General features: G+C 43.8%; 1 protein-coding gene across 3 annotated transcripts in view; it reads left to right on the top strand.

The window, feature by feature from the left end:
- bcl11ba (BAF chromatin remodeling complex subunit BCL11B a) overlaps positions 1-17,864 on the top strand; it is a 50,100-nt gene extending 32,236 nt beyond the window's left edge. For 2 of the 3 annotated variants that reach the window (XM_047018472.1, XM_047018471.1), the window contains exon 3: positions 12,580-17,864. In XM_047018472.1, the coding sequence (XP_046874428.1) occupies positions 12,580-14,567 (1,988 nt within the window). In that variant the 3' untranslated portion in view covers positions 14,568-17,864. The remainder of the gene's footprint in view (positions 1-12,579) is intronic. The other variant, XM_047018473.1, reaches the window with a different exon arrangement.
- Positions 17,865-18,687: the final 823 nt, after the last annotated feature.

Here is an 18,687-nt window from a genome sequence, read left to right as displayed (position 1 = left end):
AGGTTGGAGGAGAACCATGATTATTTTTAGCATTGACATAAACCCGCTGTTCCCTCCTTCTTCCTCCCTGCTCTCTTCCTCCTCCTCCTCCTCCTCCTCCCAGTAACTACTGTCCAAATGAGCATGTAGTACACATAGTCTCCCTGTCCTTAAACCTATGTTATCTGTGTGGGTTTAAAGATGTCTAGCAAGATGCTCAGAGGCTAGAAAGTTAAACACACCAAAACAGTCTTCTTGGGTAATTTCAAGATGACTTGGTCGTTGTTTACACTAACATGTGTTGACATTTCTATTGAATCTTACAGATTGATAACTAAAACATGTTTATAAACGGACTGCTTGGCTGCTTACCACAAAAGAAAAGAGGAATGATGAACAAATGAAGGAAAAGAGACATATTTCTTCCTGTGATGTGAAGGATGGCTGTGAGTCAGTCTGCAGTGTAATACATCTTACTCAGTGGAGAGGTCCAGTCTTACATCATAGTCTGGGAAAGCACCTTGTGTGTGTGTGTGTGTGTGTGTGTGTGTGTGTGTGTGTGTGTGTGTGTGTGTGTGGGTACGTGTTGGTTAGAGAGTGCATGTGTGCGTGCTGCATGCTTTTGGTGTGTGTGTTCCAGGAGACTCCTACTAGGCTGACTTGGATTTGGACCGCCTTCCTAAAAGTCTTTGTGTGCATGTCTGTGTGTGTGTGTGTGTGTGGAAGGGGAGGGGGCTGGGGGGTGGTGGTGTGGGCAGCATCCAAATATCTGTTGGACCATGGCGTCCTGAGCAAATCTGGCTTATGGCACGATCTCTTCAGTGGCTTCTTGAGTTATGGCACATTGGTTCAGACACACACACACACGTACACATTCACACACATTCAAACTTACACAACCCTTTACTTACCACATGTATCATGTATCAAGTTCTAATCAAGTCTCACACAAATCAACACAACACAACAGTTAAACAACGCAATCGAAACATAGAAACAGAGACACTCCCTTCACTGTTCAACTCGCCTGGAAGACATTGTGTTTTTCTCTGATCCATGGGTAGCAGGTGTTGACAGGTCTGTGATCACTCTGTGTTTGAGTGTGTCTGTGTGTGTGGGTGTGTGTTGGTAGGGGTCAGGATTACTCCCCCACAGGGCCTCATCCTGTCCCCTCAAACACACACACACACACACACACACACACACACACACACACACACACACACACACACACACACACACACACACACACACACACACACACACACACACTCCCCAGGTGCAGTTGTCCATGGCCAGTGCATGGGATTAGCACACTCTGGCACTCTCCAGCGTAATCCCTCTAATTTGTTAACAGGGACCCAAAACACAGGCTTTCCCCACTCCAGGAAATACCAGTGCCTGTCGCTGAAAATTGGAAACATATTTACACGTTGTATTTGATGTTTGATATTTGTATATCAAATGTGGTGCCTTTTAATTATTATTCCTGCAATTAATGTATTCAATGTATTGTTAGTAAGAAACATAATTGACAGTGTATCAGCAATACTACAAACTGCTTCTATAACTGCAACTCTACCATTTGTGGTTGAATACATTTCCAAATGTGTTAATAATATTTATTTAAATGTTCAATTGAAGTTTCTGCAGTGTGTCCCAGTAAGCAGTTGGATTCCGAGCAGGGGTGACAGGAGGAGGAGAAGTCTTTTCTCTCTTCTCCCATCCTCTCCTCCTCCTCCTCCTCCTCCTCCTCCTCCCTTTCCCATCTGCAATGCCAGGCCTTCGGGGCACTAGGTGTCCAACCAGCACTCCAACAGACCTTCATAAACGTCATGACACCCCTCTTCCTCTCCTCCTCCTTCTCATCCTGTCCTCCTTCCACCTTTTTCTCCACCAGCTCTCTTCCCCTCTTTCCCCCCAGGCTAGGAGTGGAGTGACGGGTCTTTATAGGAGAGAATGGCTTAATTCCTGTGCCAGCTCTGCTGGGGTACTTACTGTCACCCGGACCCAGCTAATGAATTTAATTCATTCTGATTTGGCTAAGCTGCTTGCAGTGTTCCTTTTAAAATTCATAAGATAGAATGCCAGGACCCCAACCCCTCCGCCGCCCCCTCCACCCAGCCCCGCCTCGCCCTTCCACCTTGAGCTTGGTCTTGACATAAGTACATGCGTAGGCTGGAACACACACACACAACTACATCCGCACACACGCACACTCACACACGCACACAAACTGCACATGCACACTTGCCTTCCCTCACGACCCCGTTAATCCTGTCGTCTCCTAATCTCACGTGAGGAGATAAACGTCTCGCAGCGTAATGCAAAGCACCCTGGGATGCCAGGATGTCATTTGTCCATAGAAAGAAAAAAAAAGAATGCGTCTTTGAAAGAGTCTTTGTCACTCAGAGAGAAAGAGAGACTTGACATTGACGAGTACATAAACGCCATGTCAACACCAATGCCCCTGCCCCCTCATTCTCTTTAAAATGAAAAGAATAACATCCGACTTGATGACATGACGTGAGGCACAGTGTGGGCTTATGGAAAGTTTCTTTGATTGGCCGTTGTGCAAAATTAACTTTGGTTACGAGATGAGACCACAACCTTGTGTGGTTTTATTTGACACTAGGTGTTTACAAGCTCTTCCAATACTGGCAATACTGATTCCTACTATCCAGGAATGGACAGTTAAGTTTACAAACATTAAGTAATTCATAACTACATTTCAGAACATATTTTTTTGCCATGTTGGATTCATCTTCAAATTAAGCAGTTGCAGGTGCAATACAGCACAATTAAATCAGTGGATAGTGTTAGATTTTCATTTCCTTACATTTAACTTTTTAATTTAAGTTTCTGTGTGGTCTTTGTTTTTGTAGATACATTAAACGCCCTCATAAAAAAGCCCTTTGAGAATACGAGGCATTTTATACACTCCAGCCACTTAATTCAAAACAAACAAAAACAAAACAATTTAACACTGCCACACAAAATGAACTATAAATGGGATTTGATTAAGGCTAAATGAGAGGAGGGGGGAGAACTCTTTCATAAAGTGAAAGAGAGACTGAGAGAGAGAGATAGAAAGAGGGAAAGAGAGACACTGCCAAAACACAAGGACACATGGACAGACTGATAAATAGCGAGGGGGATGAAAGAGGAGTGGTGTCCAGACCGTGGAGGAGTGTGTGTTGATCCCCTCTGAAAGGAAATCTGTCCACGGTGAGATTTGGCCAGTGAGGGCAACAGAATAGAAACCAGATGTTGTCTCTCTGGCTAGATCAGTGTCCAGTCCGAGTCTGTGTGTGTGCATGTGTGTGTGTGTGTCTGCGTGCGTGTGTGTGTGTGCCAAAGAGGCAGGAACAACAGCTGCTCGGCTGGATTCCTCCGCTTCATTTACACTTAGTAAATCACCCATGATTCCCTGCACAGCCAACGAAAAGGAGATGCTGTCCACCATCGGATGCACCCTCTTACATCTCTCTCTCTCTCTGTATCTCTCTCTCTGCTCTCTCATTCTCTTTATCTCTTACTCTCCTTTCCCTCTCTCTTTCTCTCTATCGCTTTCACTCTTTTACTTTTCTCTCTTTTACTTTCTCTGTCGATCTCGCCCTCTCACCTTGTCCCTCTTACACACTAACATAAATAAATACAGACATGCATACAGACAAATTGTGTTTATTATTAGATCACACAATTATTTTCATACGGCATATGCTTACCAGTCTAGAACGAAAGTCTGTATACCCTGTGTAACCTCAGTTCTCAGCTGGCTTTGTTCAACCAAGAACACACACACACACACACGCACACACACTGATTTGCATGTAATTGTTGCCTCCTGATTTGCTATGATAGTCATAAACAAGGCATTAGCCATGCAAGGTGAGCCATCGGGGGGCTTGGGGAGACCACTGGATCATAGACATGCTAATGAAGCCCCTGGCTTAATAATGCAAGAAATGTCAGGAAACTTTTCACAAGCTGTAGCGGACAGCTCAAAGGCGGCGAACATGCACGCACACACTCACACACACGCCAAAACACGCACACACATCCATGTACACACACATACACACATACTTGTACACACACTTCCTCCTCTCTTCTTCAGCCCCCTGTGCCCTGGGCCCGTGTCATCTTTGTTCTCTATGTAAATGAGCCGTGTGGTGACATTGACTCCTTCCACAGTTGTGGAGGAGGTTGCTAAATCGGACGCCCAGAGAGCACCAGAGAGCACAGCGCTCACTCACGGGGTCTATGTCCCTGAGATACTAAGAACACTCTTGCACTTCCTGTATGTAAATAAAGGACGCTTAGAGTTGTTTTGATTGGCTGCGAGAGGACGTGCCCGGTAGACTCTTAATGATTTCTGCATCAATGTGTGATTACACAAATGGGAATTAAAGTAGGTAAGAGAGAGAGGGAGAGAGAGAGAGAGAGAGAGAGAGAGAGAGAGAGAGAGAGAGAGAGAGAGAGAGAGAGAGAGAGAGCACAAGCAGATAGAGAATGGAGCGAAGAGAGAGATATAGAAACATGGAAAGCAGAGAGAGAGGCGAATGAGTGAGAGTGCTTGGCTAGTGAGTCAGAGAGAGAGACAGAAGAGGAGAGGAGTGGAGGACACTTGAAAGGAATTGAGTTGGAAGGTAAGAGTGAAAATATAATGAACATAATCTTTAGTTCTTAATAATTTAAGCACCCTACTGTGAGAATTCCTGCAGGTTGAAAGAGGGCCAAGGCAAGCTTAGTGAAGCCAGGCTCTAACACAGAGTTAAGTACCAGGTTATATCAGTAAGCCCTGCTTAACAGGATGTCCAGTTTTGAAGTGGGATACAGCTTTCTCCGACCTTTCTTGCCTGCACACACACTTACACCCACTCAAACACGCGCATACATTTATAAATGTAGTTCCCCTACACACAGACACAAAGAAATGTAGGGATCCACAAATGTGTGCATACAAACACACACATTTACAGTGACGATACGATACCATGATGAGAAATGTACTGTTTGTTGCCTTTCTGTCTTTGCCTTGGACTTGATCTTACAATAGTCACACTATTATGACTCATCACCTCCAGCTAATTGTGTCTCCTTCCAACGCAAGTAGTCCCTCTCAAACCGGATCACGAAGCCTTTGCAACAACTAACAGTGAAAATCACTTAGCCTTAAAAAAGCTCAGTTGAATTATGGCTCATTATTTACATTATCATTAGCTGTGTACATTGTCCTTGGTCTCCCTCTCCCATGTACCTTATCAGCCCCATAAAGCGGAACAAATAAAGCCTTGTTGTCTGCCAGTAGCAAGGGTCCCCTCTCTCTGCGCTAGTCTTCTCTATTCCCGGCTATGGCGACGAGGGCCTGGGCGAGAGAAATGAATGTAATAATTTGATGGCCCGACACTCGTGACATTAATCGCCCACTGTCTACCGATTGGCACTTCCCCAGTAATTGTACATGAAGAGCTCCCTCTTTCTCTGTATCTCTCTCTCTTTTCTCTCTCTCCCCCCTCCCTCTCTTTCTGTGTCTGGTTTCTCTCCATCTCTCTCTCTCTCTTGCTCTCTCTTTCCCTCCCTCTCTTTCGAGCTGAAGCCAAGCGGGTGCAACACGGCCCAGCCATAATAGCCATGATTTAATTTAGCTATTTAACCTGTAATTCCAGCAATATTTATTGAGGAGCGAGGGGGAGGAAATTGGGCCATTAGGCGCAGAGGATGAATACATTGAGATGAAAATGAACACTCCTAACTGGTGGTTGACCTTCCGCTTTTTGTAGCCCGTTCTTTCTCTCTTTTTTCTCTCTCTCGTTGCAAATTTTTTTTTATTAGCGCCGGCCACAGTAATTACCGCAAATTGAATCATAGTGAAAACTGAAATCATTGGGTAATGAGCGTTTTTATTCGTCTAGCTGGCTGCAGTCACTGCTGCTCATAAGTGCCACTGGCCAGCGGAGTGTGGCATCCCTGTGTGAGTGCGCGTGTGTGGGTGTGTGTGTGTGTGTGTGTGAAGACAGAGCGTAGAGAGGAGATAGAGAAACGTGCAGCAGCGTTGACTCTAAATTAACAGCCTGTAGCATTTATTTTCCATTCAGTTTAGGAGCAAGGTCAACCTTCTTCTGTGTACATGCAGTCATACCCAACACAAACACCCTCTTGACCAACTAAAATATGGTATTAATTTCTCTTAAATGGCTGGCTGTTGATCTTTCTTTCTTCTCAATGGGGAAACATTTTTGTGTTGATTAACGTTGACTTTGATCACAGTACCCATCCTCCATTTATCTTTATCCTCTCACAATCCTCTTCCAATCTTTAGAATATATACTAAATACTCTTTGACAAGATGAGGGACAGATTTTAGGAGAGATGGAAGACGATGTCTTTTCCCTTGCTTTTTTCTGCTTGCTTGGTGACATATGGCTGGTCCTGTACCACGTGGAAAGATGCAAATTTGCGGGGCGTTTGTGTATGAGGCTGGGTGCTGTGACATGGGCCCTTCTAAAGAGACGCACATCACAGCACCCCAGGGGGCGAGGGAAGAGGAGAACCCAGAATGCCGAGCGACAGGCTGCTCTTCTCTTTTTTCCACCCACTTCTCTCTGTCTTTCTCTCCCTCTCTCTTTACTGTTCTTTAGACTATTGAGAAGCACAGCACAATGGCATTTGTGATGATGGAGACGCAGTGTGTGTTCTGGTGGTATGCATGCATATATTAGACCCTTGTATTATTATTTTTCACCCAAAGTGCAGGGGAGAGTATGTGTGTCCAAAGAGATGTGAGGTGCATGAACTATTGGTGAGGGTTCATTTAGTAGATATGTTGCTGCGTGACAGAAAATGTGAAGTATTATGTGTGTGTGTGTGTACTGTACTCTGTGTGAAATACTCCATAATTATTATAAATATTTCTTATTATTATCTGTGTTTGCAATTTTGAATTAATCAATAACATCCTTTCAATTGCGGCTCTTGAGTCATTCACTGTTTCTTTAATGTCTGTGTTTTATTATTCTGACACAATTTGAAGTATTATCTCAACCTCTGAATATTATCTCTCTCAATTCATTTGAGAAATCACACACACACACACTGACACACACACACATACACACTGACACACACACACACACTGGCACGCACACAGACCCCCTCCCTTAAATATCCAGCTCACCACACACAATCACCGCCACCCCTCCCTCTCTCCCTCACTGTTGTGATCCTCTCTTGTCCGCTCCTCTCCTCTCGCGCGCGCCTCTTTCCCCCTCTCTCTCTCTCTCTCTCTCTCTGCGCTCTGTGAAGCATCCAGCGAGGCTCCGCTGCCAAGGATGTGTGTGAACCGCCGCCAAACAAAACACAGGCGGCGGGCCAGACCAGTGCGGCACGCTTCCACTAATGGAGAGAGAAAGGGCTTCCAGACCCAAACACGGCGAGCGGGCGAGCGAGCGGGCGGGCGGGCGGGCGGCGCTCTCGTATGAAACGTAGGAATTCTTCACGGCGGATAATGGTTTTAATGACAGCCTAAATGAAGTCCCCACAGTAAAAACCAATGTCAGCAAATGAGCACCTCATTAGAAAGATGCTATAGCTTTGCTCCACACTCTTCTTTTTTTTCTTTCTTTTTTTTTTCTTCCTTCTTTTTCCTCTCGTCTGATCGTTTTCCCCCTTTCTTTGCTTCGTTTCCAGTTTAGCACCCAGGCTTTTGTGGCGGCGGTGGTGAAAAACATGACATTTGTTGTTTTTGTGTTTTGGATTTCTATGTTTTAAGAGCTGGTGATTACAATTTGGTTGTGGAATCTTCTCTTTCTTTTTTCTGGTCTTTCTGTCTCTTTTTCTTTCTCTCTGCATCTCCCACACAAACACCTCTAAACCAGTAGAGCTCACAACAACAAATAAATACTAAATTTGTCCAATGAATGAAAAGAATATAGTCTTATTCTTCCCCAGCCTCCTACGCCTAAAATGATATGGCGTAATGATTCCAGAGCTTTTATTTTAATCCCGTAAATGCAGCAGATGACAATGGGAGAGCGGACAGTGTTTCACAATCACAGCGGCAGTTATTTGAAGTGATTTACTCTCAAACACACAGACATCCAATTTGCTTCATTCCCCCTCAGTTTCCAGTGCTTAGGGAAAGGGAATGAGTGAAGCGTGATTGGTTCAATCTATCACAATAGAGGTAGTACTGTGATACCCCTCAGCGTGAGAAAAGATTGGTAAACCACCTGCTTTTTTGATTGGATAACTGTAGCGTTCTGCGGGTTACTTCCTGGAAAGCGAGGACAATGATTGGTCCTGTGCCTCATGTCTCCTTGGCAACGTTTCTAAGATGAGCGAGACTTCAGGGCTGTCGGTGTTTGTTCTATGGTTAAGTGTGTGTGTGTGTTTGTGTGTGTCTCTGTGCACACATAGTGAGCACATGTGGCAGTGCATAGATGTGCATGTGTGTGTGTGTGTGTGTTTGTGTGTGCGTGTCTGATCAAACATCCATGCGTGCACTTGTGTGGATATGTTTTTGTGTGTTCATGTGTGTGTGCTCCATAAAATCCCAGATTGGCATGCAGCGTTTGACATGGCCTGTTTGGAAACCTAAGACGGTTATTAGCCATCATTTCTGCTTAATTGAATGTGGGGCGTTGCGTGGTGGGAGGCGGCGTCCGTGGATGACACACACACAGTGGCGTTCCCCGCTCGCCCCTCAGCGGAGCAGCTGCTTTGCACAGCAAGGGTGTCTGGGAGAAAACAAGATCATTACTCACTCTCCTTCTTTTCTTAAAGAGCGTTGTTCATGGCCCCTCAGTCACTTTTGATTATGCTTAAGGAACTTTCTTTGTGGAGTGAGTTTTTGCCAATTGAATGACTTTGAGGTGGTGGAGTGTGAGTGGTGGAGTGTGAGTGGTGGAGTGTGAGTGGTGGAGTGTGAGTGGTGGCCGTGCTTGAGTGGAAGGGTGGCCTTGTGGGGAGTGCAGAAGCTTGATTTGTACTTATTCTGAGAGAATAGAATGGCAACGGGTCATCTCTGACTGAGGGATGAGGTGTGTGTGTGTGTGAGAGAGAGAGAGACGGAGAGAGAGAGAAAGAAAGCAAGAGTGTATTAATAGAAATGAATAGGGCTTCTTTCAACTTATGTATCGTTATAAAACACACATTCCACACACACACACGTAAGTTCACCCAGCACCTTACCACAGCAGCAGTGGCTGTCCAGGGTTACCCCTTTCTCCCTCTCTCTTTTCTCTCTCTTTCTCTTACTCCCCATCTTTCTCCCCCACACTCTCTCCCTCTCTCTCTTTCTCATTCGCCTCTCTTTTTTTCATATGGAAATGGGAAATAATGGGGTGATTAAATAGAGCTGTATATTAAAGTACAGCTGACATTAGAATTAGCATAATGTGCTGTGGCCTCGGGCTGCATACTTTATTTGCCATCTGCGTTGGTCTCGTCTCCCCCCGGGAGGGCACAGCACTGAACACTCCTCAATAAACTCACGCCCGACTCCCTTCATCACAGAAAGAAATACCATCTCAGGCGAGCAGTAGCCACTCTCTCCTTCCCTCCTCCTATTTCCTCCTCTCTTTCTCCATCTTTCTGTCATTTCGACCCCTATCCCTTCTACTGTGGGCAGAAATGAACATTTAGCACCCCCAATGACTTTTGTTGCCCTGCAAGACATTGGGTGTAGATGACAAGATCCTTTCTTTGCTCTGCCCAGGCATTGAGAGAAAGAGAGGGGGGGGGGGGGGGCAGGTGAAAAGGAGGGGCACAAGCAGCAAATTCTTTATGGAATGTCATGGCAAGAATGGATGAATGTCATGAATGGGCAAGGCTGTAAAACAATGAAGAGAATGGTGGGGTGTTAGAAAAGGAGGGGGAGGTACAAGATGGAGTGGTTGGCATAAGGACCCTGTTGTTATGTTTGTATGTAGTGGAGGTGTGGGGGGGGGGGGGTGGATAGGGAAAAATATCGAGAAATGGGGCAGGAGGCTGCATGTGTGTGGGGGGGTTATCCTTTTGACTGAGGTGTGGGGGGGGTCTATCCATGCATGCGAGATTGTGTGTGTGTTCGTGTGTAAGTTCAGGCATGTGCCTATGCGTGTGTATGTATGTCCACTATAATTAAGTCAGAGAGGTTTATAGGACCACGGTGGACTGCAGAGGTAAGCAGCTGTTCAGCCTCCTCTCCTCAACTCAGAAGTACATTAAACTACCAACCAGAGGAGAGGAAGAAAGAAAAGCTTTTACAAAGAGACCTTTCTGATGTTCACCGCTAAGTGCTAGGGGGAATAGACTGGGTGTAAAAGTTTACTGTCCAAACGGATGGATAAAGCTATTCTACTGTCAGCAACCAGTTGAAGATAATTGACAGGATGCAAATGTTAAGATGTTAAAGTAAAAATTACCATTCACTTTTCTTACTCACACTGCATTGCATGTTGATGTTGTGGATGTGTGTGGATGGTGAGAAGGTAATTCTGAGTGATTTTCTTGTGCAGGGAACTTGTGCAGGGTTTAGCTTCAAACCACTTTGTCTCGCCCACAACTTCTCTTCAAATCTCCCTCAGGAAAGACATCTTGTCAATACTTGCATAAGCTATTCGATATATTTCCATTTGATTATGCTATTTAACAATAAGTCATTCCTTTGTGCACGTGTGTTGGTCAGTTAGTACACACACACACACTGAATTAATTAGCCTGTCTTAAATGTGTCAAAAAATGATGCACTAGTTCAAACCAGTTAGATTATATTTCATTATTTTACGAAAGACAACATTTACATCAGAGATGTAATTTCGGTGTAATGTTTTCTCTCTACAAATCTCTAAATTATAATACCAGACATGTGTGTGTGAGTTTACATAAAACGGCTATACAAAGTCGCTGTGTGTGTGCGTGCGTGTTTCCAGCACCTCTGAGACGCATGACGCATGTTATGTGAAGTATCCTTTTCCATCCTCTGCCTACCTGTTTGTGTCATGACAGAAACAAGTCCATTTTGCATTCTGGGACTCTGAATAACACAGATGATGCGGCATCAATTAGTCATGTCTGCTTAAAGGTAGAGAACAACAACATACTCTCACTCTGTAGTCTCACTCTAACATAGCCAGAGAGTTCCATCGGAGGCAAGTCTTTGACACTCTCAAATCCCTATTGATCTCTGAAGCATCTCTTAACACAACAGCCCAGGATATTGCTTTTTTTTCCTCTTTGGTTTTCTTTCTATGAGTTACGCTCTAGGATGGAAAGCTGTTGAGTCGGTTTGTCACATTCCCGTCATGCCATGTTGGAGGGAAAGTGGTACAGGATGGAGTGCTGCCGAGTCCTCTCAGTCAATAATTGCTGAGTCAATATTTGAGTTCCTCCTCTGTATATATGGAAAGTAGTTGAACAACTGTCCCCTTTCACAGCTCAATGGTGGACATAAAGACTGCAGTTAAACAGGTGCAATGAGTCTGAAGTAAACATGTATTGAGAGACTCCTCCCAAAATGGTGGGGTATTGCTAACAGTGACTGATCGAGTTTGAATGGCTAAAGAGACATAAACAACCCTGGGGATCCATGTTAAATAGCAACAGCTTACAGTAAACTCCAAATCACACTTCAGAGACTAGCATGCGTTTACACTCTTTCCTCTCAGTCTCTTCTCTTTTTTGTTTTTATTAGGGGCCATTTATCTTGATGCACTCTCGATTAAGGTTTATTTTCTTTTCCTTCGCTTCCTTCCCTCTTTTATTTGTTTCCTAGAGGCCCTGCTTTTTATTTGCTTGAGAGTGATAAGAGTTCCTTAAATCACAGTTTAAGTTGTGCTTTCACAGTATGCAACCATACTATTTTGGCATTTTGGGCTAGCTAATGATGAAAGTCCCTCCGCTTGGAGGGGTTCCCGGTTTTAAAGAGGCAAACACACATGCTCAGACATACTGCACACACACATCCATGTGAACACACACATCCATGTGAACACACACACAGACACTCTCTTGCTTTCAAATACACACACACAAACACACACACTTTTCTGGTATAATAATTTAGAGATTTGTTGAGAGTAAAGATTAAAAGCACTTGAAGCGTAGATACAGTGTTTCTACAGTGTTGGCCAATCCTGTGTGATTGTGAAAATGCATGTCAAAAGTGTGATAAGTATATCCCATTTATGTGACAACATGATGATCCAAGACAGTCTGATCCACTGGAAGTATTATGCAAATATAAAATGCATAACCAAAATGTTTGTGCAAAATGCATAACCAGTGTTTTCGGCCTCTTTGTATAGTTTGTATTCAACCTCAGTGAGAACCAGCTCAGTGAGTGACTGTAAATCATATTGATACAGATGTTGCATGTCCACTAATATTTATTGATAATTGTTTGACTAAAATATGGAAGTGGTTATTGTTTTGGGGGATGACCTGTAACAAACACACACTCCCACACACGCACACACTCATACACACACAAACACACCAAAACTGAATTCAATTTTGTTTTCATCAAACTATATACTGTAGCTGTATTATATATTGATGTATTGTGTGAGGCACATTTTTATAACGAATGTTATATCTACCTTTGCTGTGTTATAGGAAGGGACGAGCCATCGAGCTACATCTGCACCACGTGTAAGCAGCCCTTCCCCAGCGCCTGGTTCCTCCTCCAGCATGCCCAGAACACCCACGGTATCCGCATCTACCTGGAGTCCAACCCCTCAAGCGCCTCCCTTACCCCACGCATTACCATCCCGCCCCCCATGGGTCCAGAATCCATCCCCCAGTCCCCCCTCACCAACTTTCTGGGTGACAACAACCCCTTCCACCTGCTGAGGATGGCTGGGCCCCTGCTCCGGGAACCCCCACCAGGCTTCGTGGAGAACCGCCTCCCCAACACCCCCCCCTTTGTCAGCCCGCCGCCCCGCCACCACCTGGACCCACACCGTTTGGAACGCCTTAGCGCAGAGGAAATGGGTCTCATCTCCCAGCACCCCAGTGCCTTTGAGCGGGTAATGCGCCTGACACCCATGGCCATAGAGTCCCAGTCCATGGACTTCTCCAGGCGGCTTCGCGAACTTGCGGGCAACAATGCCACTCCGCCCCTCTCACCCAGCAGGGCCAACCCTATGCACCGCCTGCTCAATCCCAACCCCTTCCAGCCCAGCCCCAAGTCGCCCTTTCTTAGCACCCCTCCCCTACCGCCCATGCCACCCAGCAGCACCACCCCACCCCAGACGAACAAATCCAAGTCCTGCGAGTTCTGCGGCAAGACCTTCAAGTTCCAGAGCAATCTCGTGGTGCACCGGCGCAGCCACACCGGCGAGAAACCCTACAAGTGTCAGCTGTGCGACCACGCTTGTTCCCAGGCCAGCAAGCTGAAGCGCCACATGAAGACCCACATGCACAAGTCAGGTTCCATGACCGGGCGCTCTGACGATGGCCTGTCTGCCACAAGTTCCCCAGAACCAGGAACCAGCGATGTAACGGGTGAAGGCATGAAGAACCGCGATGGGGACTTCCGGGGCGAGGGCAACGAGGAAGAGGAAGAAGAGGAGGAGGAAGAGGAGCAGGAGAACGAAAGCCGACCGGAGTCTAACTTCAGCATGGAGTCGGAGTTCTACCGGAACCGTGAGAACGGCTCCAAGCCTTCCTCGGACGAGAAATCTTCACTCTCCTTGGGAAAGATGGTGGAAAGCGTGGGCCTTAGCACTATACAGCAGTACAATAACATGATAGTCGACAATCGTAAAAGAATGCCCTTCACCAAGAGGGGCTTAGACGGTCAGCGGGACACCGGAGACGAGGACTCAGTGGTAGGGGAGATGGACCACCACCACAGGGTGGAGAGGACCACTGTCAATGGCAGAAACTGTGGGTCCAGTGACTCTTTCTCAGGGCTGTTCCCTCGCAAGCCCACCCCCATCACCAGCCCCAGCCTGTCCAACTCCTCCAACAAGAGGATCAAGATCGAGAAGGACTTGGACATGCCCGCGGCACCCCTCATCCCATCCGAGAACGTTTACTCCCAGTGGCTGGTGGGATACGCCGCGTCCCGGCACTTCATCAAAGACCCCTTCCTGGGCTTCACCGATTCCAGACAATCGCCCTTCGCCACCTCGTCCGAGCACTCCTCCGAGAACGGCAGCCTGCGCTTCTCCACACCCCCCGGAGACCTTCTGGACGGAGGGCTGTCGGGGCGCAGCGGCACTGCCAGCGGGGGCAGCACCCCTCACCTGGGCGGCGCAGGCCTTGGTCGGCCCGGCTCCAAGGAGAGCCGGCGGAGCGACACGTGCGAGTACTGCGGCAAGGTGTTCAAGAACTGCAGCAACCTGACGGTGCACCGGCGCAGCCACACGGGGGAGCGACCCTACAAGTGCGAGCTGTGCAACTACGCCTGCGCCCAGAGCTCCAAGCTCACGCGCCACATGAAGACACACGGCCAGCTGGGTAAGGAAGTATACCGCTGTGACATTTGCCAAATGCCCTTCAGCGTGTACAGCACTCTCGAGAAACACATGAAAAAGTGGCACGGGGAACATTTGATGACCAACGAGGTCAAAATTGAACAAGCAGAGAGAAGCTAAGCCAGAATTCCTTATTTTGAAGCTCTTCGCCACAACTTGAATAAAAAAAACAAAAAAAAAGTACAAAGGGGGTAGCTGGATACTCTTTCATAAATATTGATTTTGGGTTAATCTTATGTTTTTGCCTAAGAAACTGCCAACTGAGAAAACAGACAGACAAACACACAGCACCATTTGAAGCCGGTCTAAGCTGCCTCATTTGGCGTTCCTTTTTAAACAACAGATCAGACAACAAATTAAGTCATAACATGTGGAGCCTTTAACTGTGCAATAATTTCTGTATTTATTGGATTTTGTATTGTGGCATGTGCAGGTACATTTTTATTTTGTCATTTTAAAATTTGTTTTACTTTTTGATTTAAATTGCTGGGAGTTTTGTTTAACTTTTAAAAATACCCAGATAATATCCTGAGATTTTTTAGCAGACAGAAATCCATTGAATAATCTATAGGTTGCTGCTTATAGGACATGTACATTAAAGCTACACATGTAATTTCTTGAAGAGAAGCCGAATTTAATCTTCAAATCTTAAAACAAGCATAACTGAGAAAACTATTTTTTGTTTCTTTTACATCATAGGATATGCGCGGACAACAATCCTTTGGCATTGTAGAATGAACTGATTTCTAAACATGTCAATCTAATTGGATATGTAGCACTGAGTGTCATTTATGACAGTAAATCTAAATCAAAAGTTATTTGTGAGGTTCATAAACCATGCCTCCTGTAGAGGACATCCCTTCCAATAAGAAGAAACTGATTATGGTGAAGGCAGCTGCTTACTGGTCCCTAGTACTTACCCCCAGACAACTCTAGAGAACCAAGACGTTACTCATATATTCTTGTAGAAGTCCCACATTGTACTTTCAAACTGTTTACATCAAAACACCTCACCTAAACCCACCTATCCCCAATTGAACCAGACCATTGGCACTTAGTGCAAAAGTAGTGGTCATGGTCTGTATATATATATTGATTTTATAGTTATAGGACAGATTTAATTGTTTGTAAGGATGGTCTGTTTTCGCCTCCCCTACTATAGCGCCAGGCTGTGTAGCATCTAGCTGGATCACAGGGATATTTCAGGGTGAGCTGTAGGACCTGCTTTTTTTGTTTTCTCTTTCATCCCTTCATTATCATTCCTTGGATGAGCTTAAAACTTTTGTTTTTGCCCACGCCCAAACTAACCCTCCCCTGCCCTGCTTAATTCTCTGCCAGTCAATATGTAGATCCAAAAATAGTTTGTTACATTCTATTACCAGTAGTACAATTAATATCGCATTCAAAACAACCTAGACACATTTAAAATTATGTAACGCACATGTTAGTTACGACAAAGGGCAATATTGTAGAATTTCAAAACAATACTGAATCTAAGATTAATCAATTGCAGTCTTTAACTCATATTTAAATGGTACTGCTTGTAATTGATATTGTTTATTAAATGCATTGTTTATCCAAGAAAGGGGACTTAATCAGTCGTACATGCAGCCAAGGCGGATGTCACCTCTTTAACCAGATTTGATTCTAAATCAGATTCTATTTCAAAATAAACTACGATATGCGACAATGTTTATGATATCACTTGAAAACAGCCCTATGCATTCTTTTCTAGAAATATCTATTTGTCATTTTTAAAAACATGAATGGATTTATACTGTGTAGGTAGTTTGATTGTATAGTGTGCCATAGTCGAAAATGTTTATATACAATAATGTTTTCTGGTTAATGTGATCACATCCCCTGTGAGACCCAAATCAGTGGCAGTTATGCAGACCAGTAAAATTGCACAGTTAGATACAATTTGTGTGTAGATATCTGTTGAGCGTGTGCCGAAACAGTAAGACTATTTTTTTCTTTCTTTCCTCTCATTCAGGGCTCCCTGTGATGTGTAGTTGAACGCATTCTGAGAAGTAGCAACTCTGACACACACAGAATGCACAGCTGAGCTTTTTAGGAAAACCTTTTCTCAATCTTCAGCAAGCACCATCTTTTGCCCAAAATCACGACCTCCCTCCTTGTAACTTTGAATAAATGCAAACCCGACAGCTCCCCTTTTCCTCCCCAGACATCCAAGATGAAGCAGTTTTTTTAGGATTGAGGCAAAGTCTGTCAAAAAAAAGGAAGAAACAAACAGCTCCTCGCAATTGACCCGCACTTTATGATTTTTTTTATTTTGTTTTTTTTACACACACAAAAAGACAGGAAAATGGAAGGTACGGCTTCTGAGCAAGAAATTACTGGATATACTGATACTGGTCCTTGCTTAAAGGGTTCTTGAGTTTGGAATCACCTGAGATTGAAGTGCCAGTGTTGTTAGGCTTGGCTTTTCCAATGCTGGCACTATAAAAAAAATGAAAGTAATTTATTTGGGACAGTTTTTGTACTGCCGTTCAATTTGACATGAGTGTGCCTTGAATACTGATCTTCCTATTTATTGTCTGAGATCGAAAAAAAGCTAATTCTTTGTGAAGCAAAGAATTGATAGAACAAAAAGAAAATTTATCAAATTATGTGTAAACTTTGCTCTAATTTGCATAATAAATTTCCACTGAACATCACTTAAATTAATAAACTGAATTTAAGTTAGGAGTACCCAGCACAATATTGATGTGTCTGTGTGTGTATATATGTATGCATATGTACATATAAAGGCACAAACCTATATATAGATATATATCAAATTCTTCACTTCAGGACAAGACTGCGTCCCTCGATTGAAAAATCACCGGAGTGGATTGTTACGCCACACAATAGTCAAGGAAGAGACTGGACAAAAATCAGGAACTGCAGATACTAAAAAATAATTTAGTGCACTCTGTCTTAAAATACGTTTACAGTATTGAAACAAGTACAAGGGTAAAATAATATTTGTGTGTATGTGTGTTTTAAACAAACAAGTATTTTTTTTTTTCAAGTTTGCTTATAAAGTTTCTCTGAATGCCATAGTGGCAATGTGTATATTGGTTTTTTGGTGACGGGGTTTTAGTATATATATAAATATATATGAATATATATTACATTTTTCTTGTTTACTGTAAAAGTATACCAGTATTTGTAATATTGGACAATGCCTGGGCATTTTACAAAAATAGAAAAAAGGTTGTTTTTTATTTTTATTTTACAGTCCAATTTAAATTGTGGGTCTCTTAAAATGTTTTTTGTCACTGTAACTGTAAAGTCTTAAGTTTTAGTAACTTTTATTCTGCCTTGGGTGTAATAAAATAAAAATAAAAATAAAGGAATAAAAAAATTTACCTGTAACAAACTTGGATGGAGGGAATGTGACAAGCTGAATAACGTAAAGGACGTTTCTCGTGTAGAAGCAATCGAACATTGTTATTGCTTTGCAGGAAAATACTGACATTCCTGATCTGTATCTATTTTTCTTCTTCTGGAATGGATATTCTTCATGGCTGGTTTGAAATACATGTGTAGGCACTTGCTGTCTTTATACAGGAGCTTGTATTTTTTAACTTGTTTGTGCATCCTTTGTGAAAAGGGTACTTAAAATACCCATGCTCTCATTATTTTACTTTGAGGCATCGGAACATCATTCCGACTTCAAGATACAACTCACAGGCTGCCACAATATATTTTTCTTTAATTTGGCAGAATAAAATATAGTGCAAATACCTGATGAATTTGTATTGTTAAAATGAATTGTACAGAAGGGATTAAAGGTTGTTTGACAACCTTTTAGTGAGATGAAACATACACAAGTAGATGTTTTGTTTACTGTTCTATTGGTTGTACATAGTTTTTTTCTATGATTACCCTGACATTATCTTCTTTTCATTTGTGTTATGTTATGTTTATGCTTTAAACTCGCACTGACAGTGATTGCCCCTCTTTGGGTCTTTTCTTTGACCTTTGACCTTTGGTGACCTCCCAGTCAGTTTTCAGGTACCTGCCTCCCACAACTCAATTTCTGTGCGTGAGAAAACGAGAGCACAAATACAAGCCGTCACTGTTCCCCATTGTCTTATTTAACTCCAATCACCAACAGTGTTAATTCAGTCCTGTCTGATTATGGCCCTGATGAAGAACACCTCACCCCTTTTTGTAATGTACTGGTTCAATAACGGAAATCTAGAAGTATGACAATAGGTTGCATTAA

The sequence above is a fragment of the Hypomesus transpacificus genome, chromosome 3, assembly GCF_021917145.1.
Source record: "Hypomesus transpacificus isolate Combined female chromosome 3, fHypTra1, whole genome shotgun sequence".
Taxonomy (NCBI): domain Eukaryota; kingdom Metazoa; phylum Chordata; class Actinopteri; order Osmeriformes; family Osmeridae; genus Hypomesus; species Hypomesus transpacificus.
Note: the sequence above shows the minus strand (reverse complement) of the source record. Positions and strands in the feature narration are given on the sequence as shown.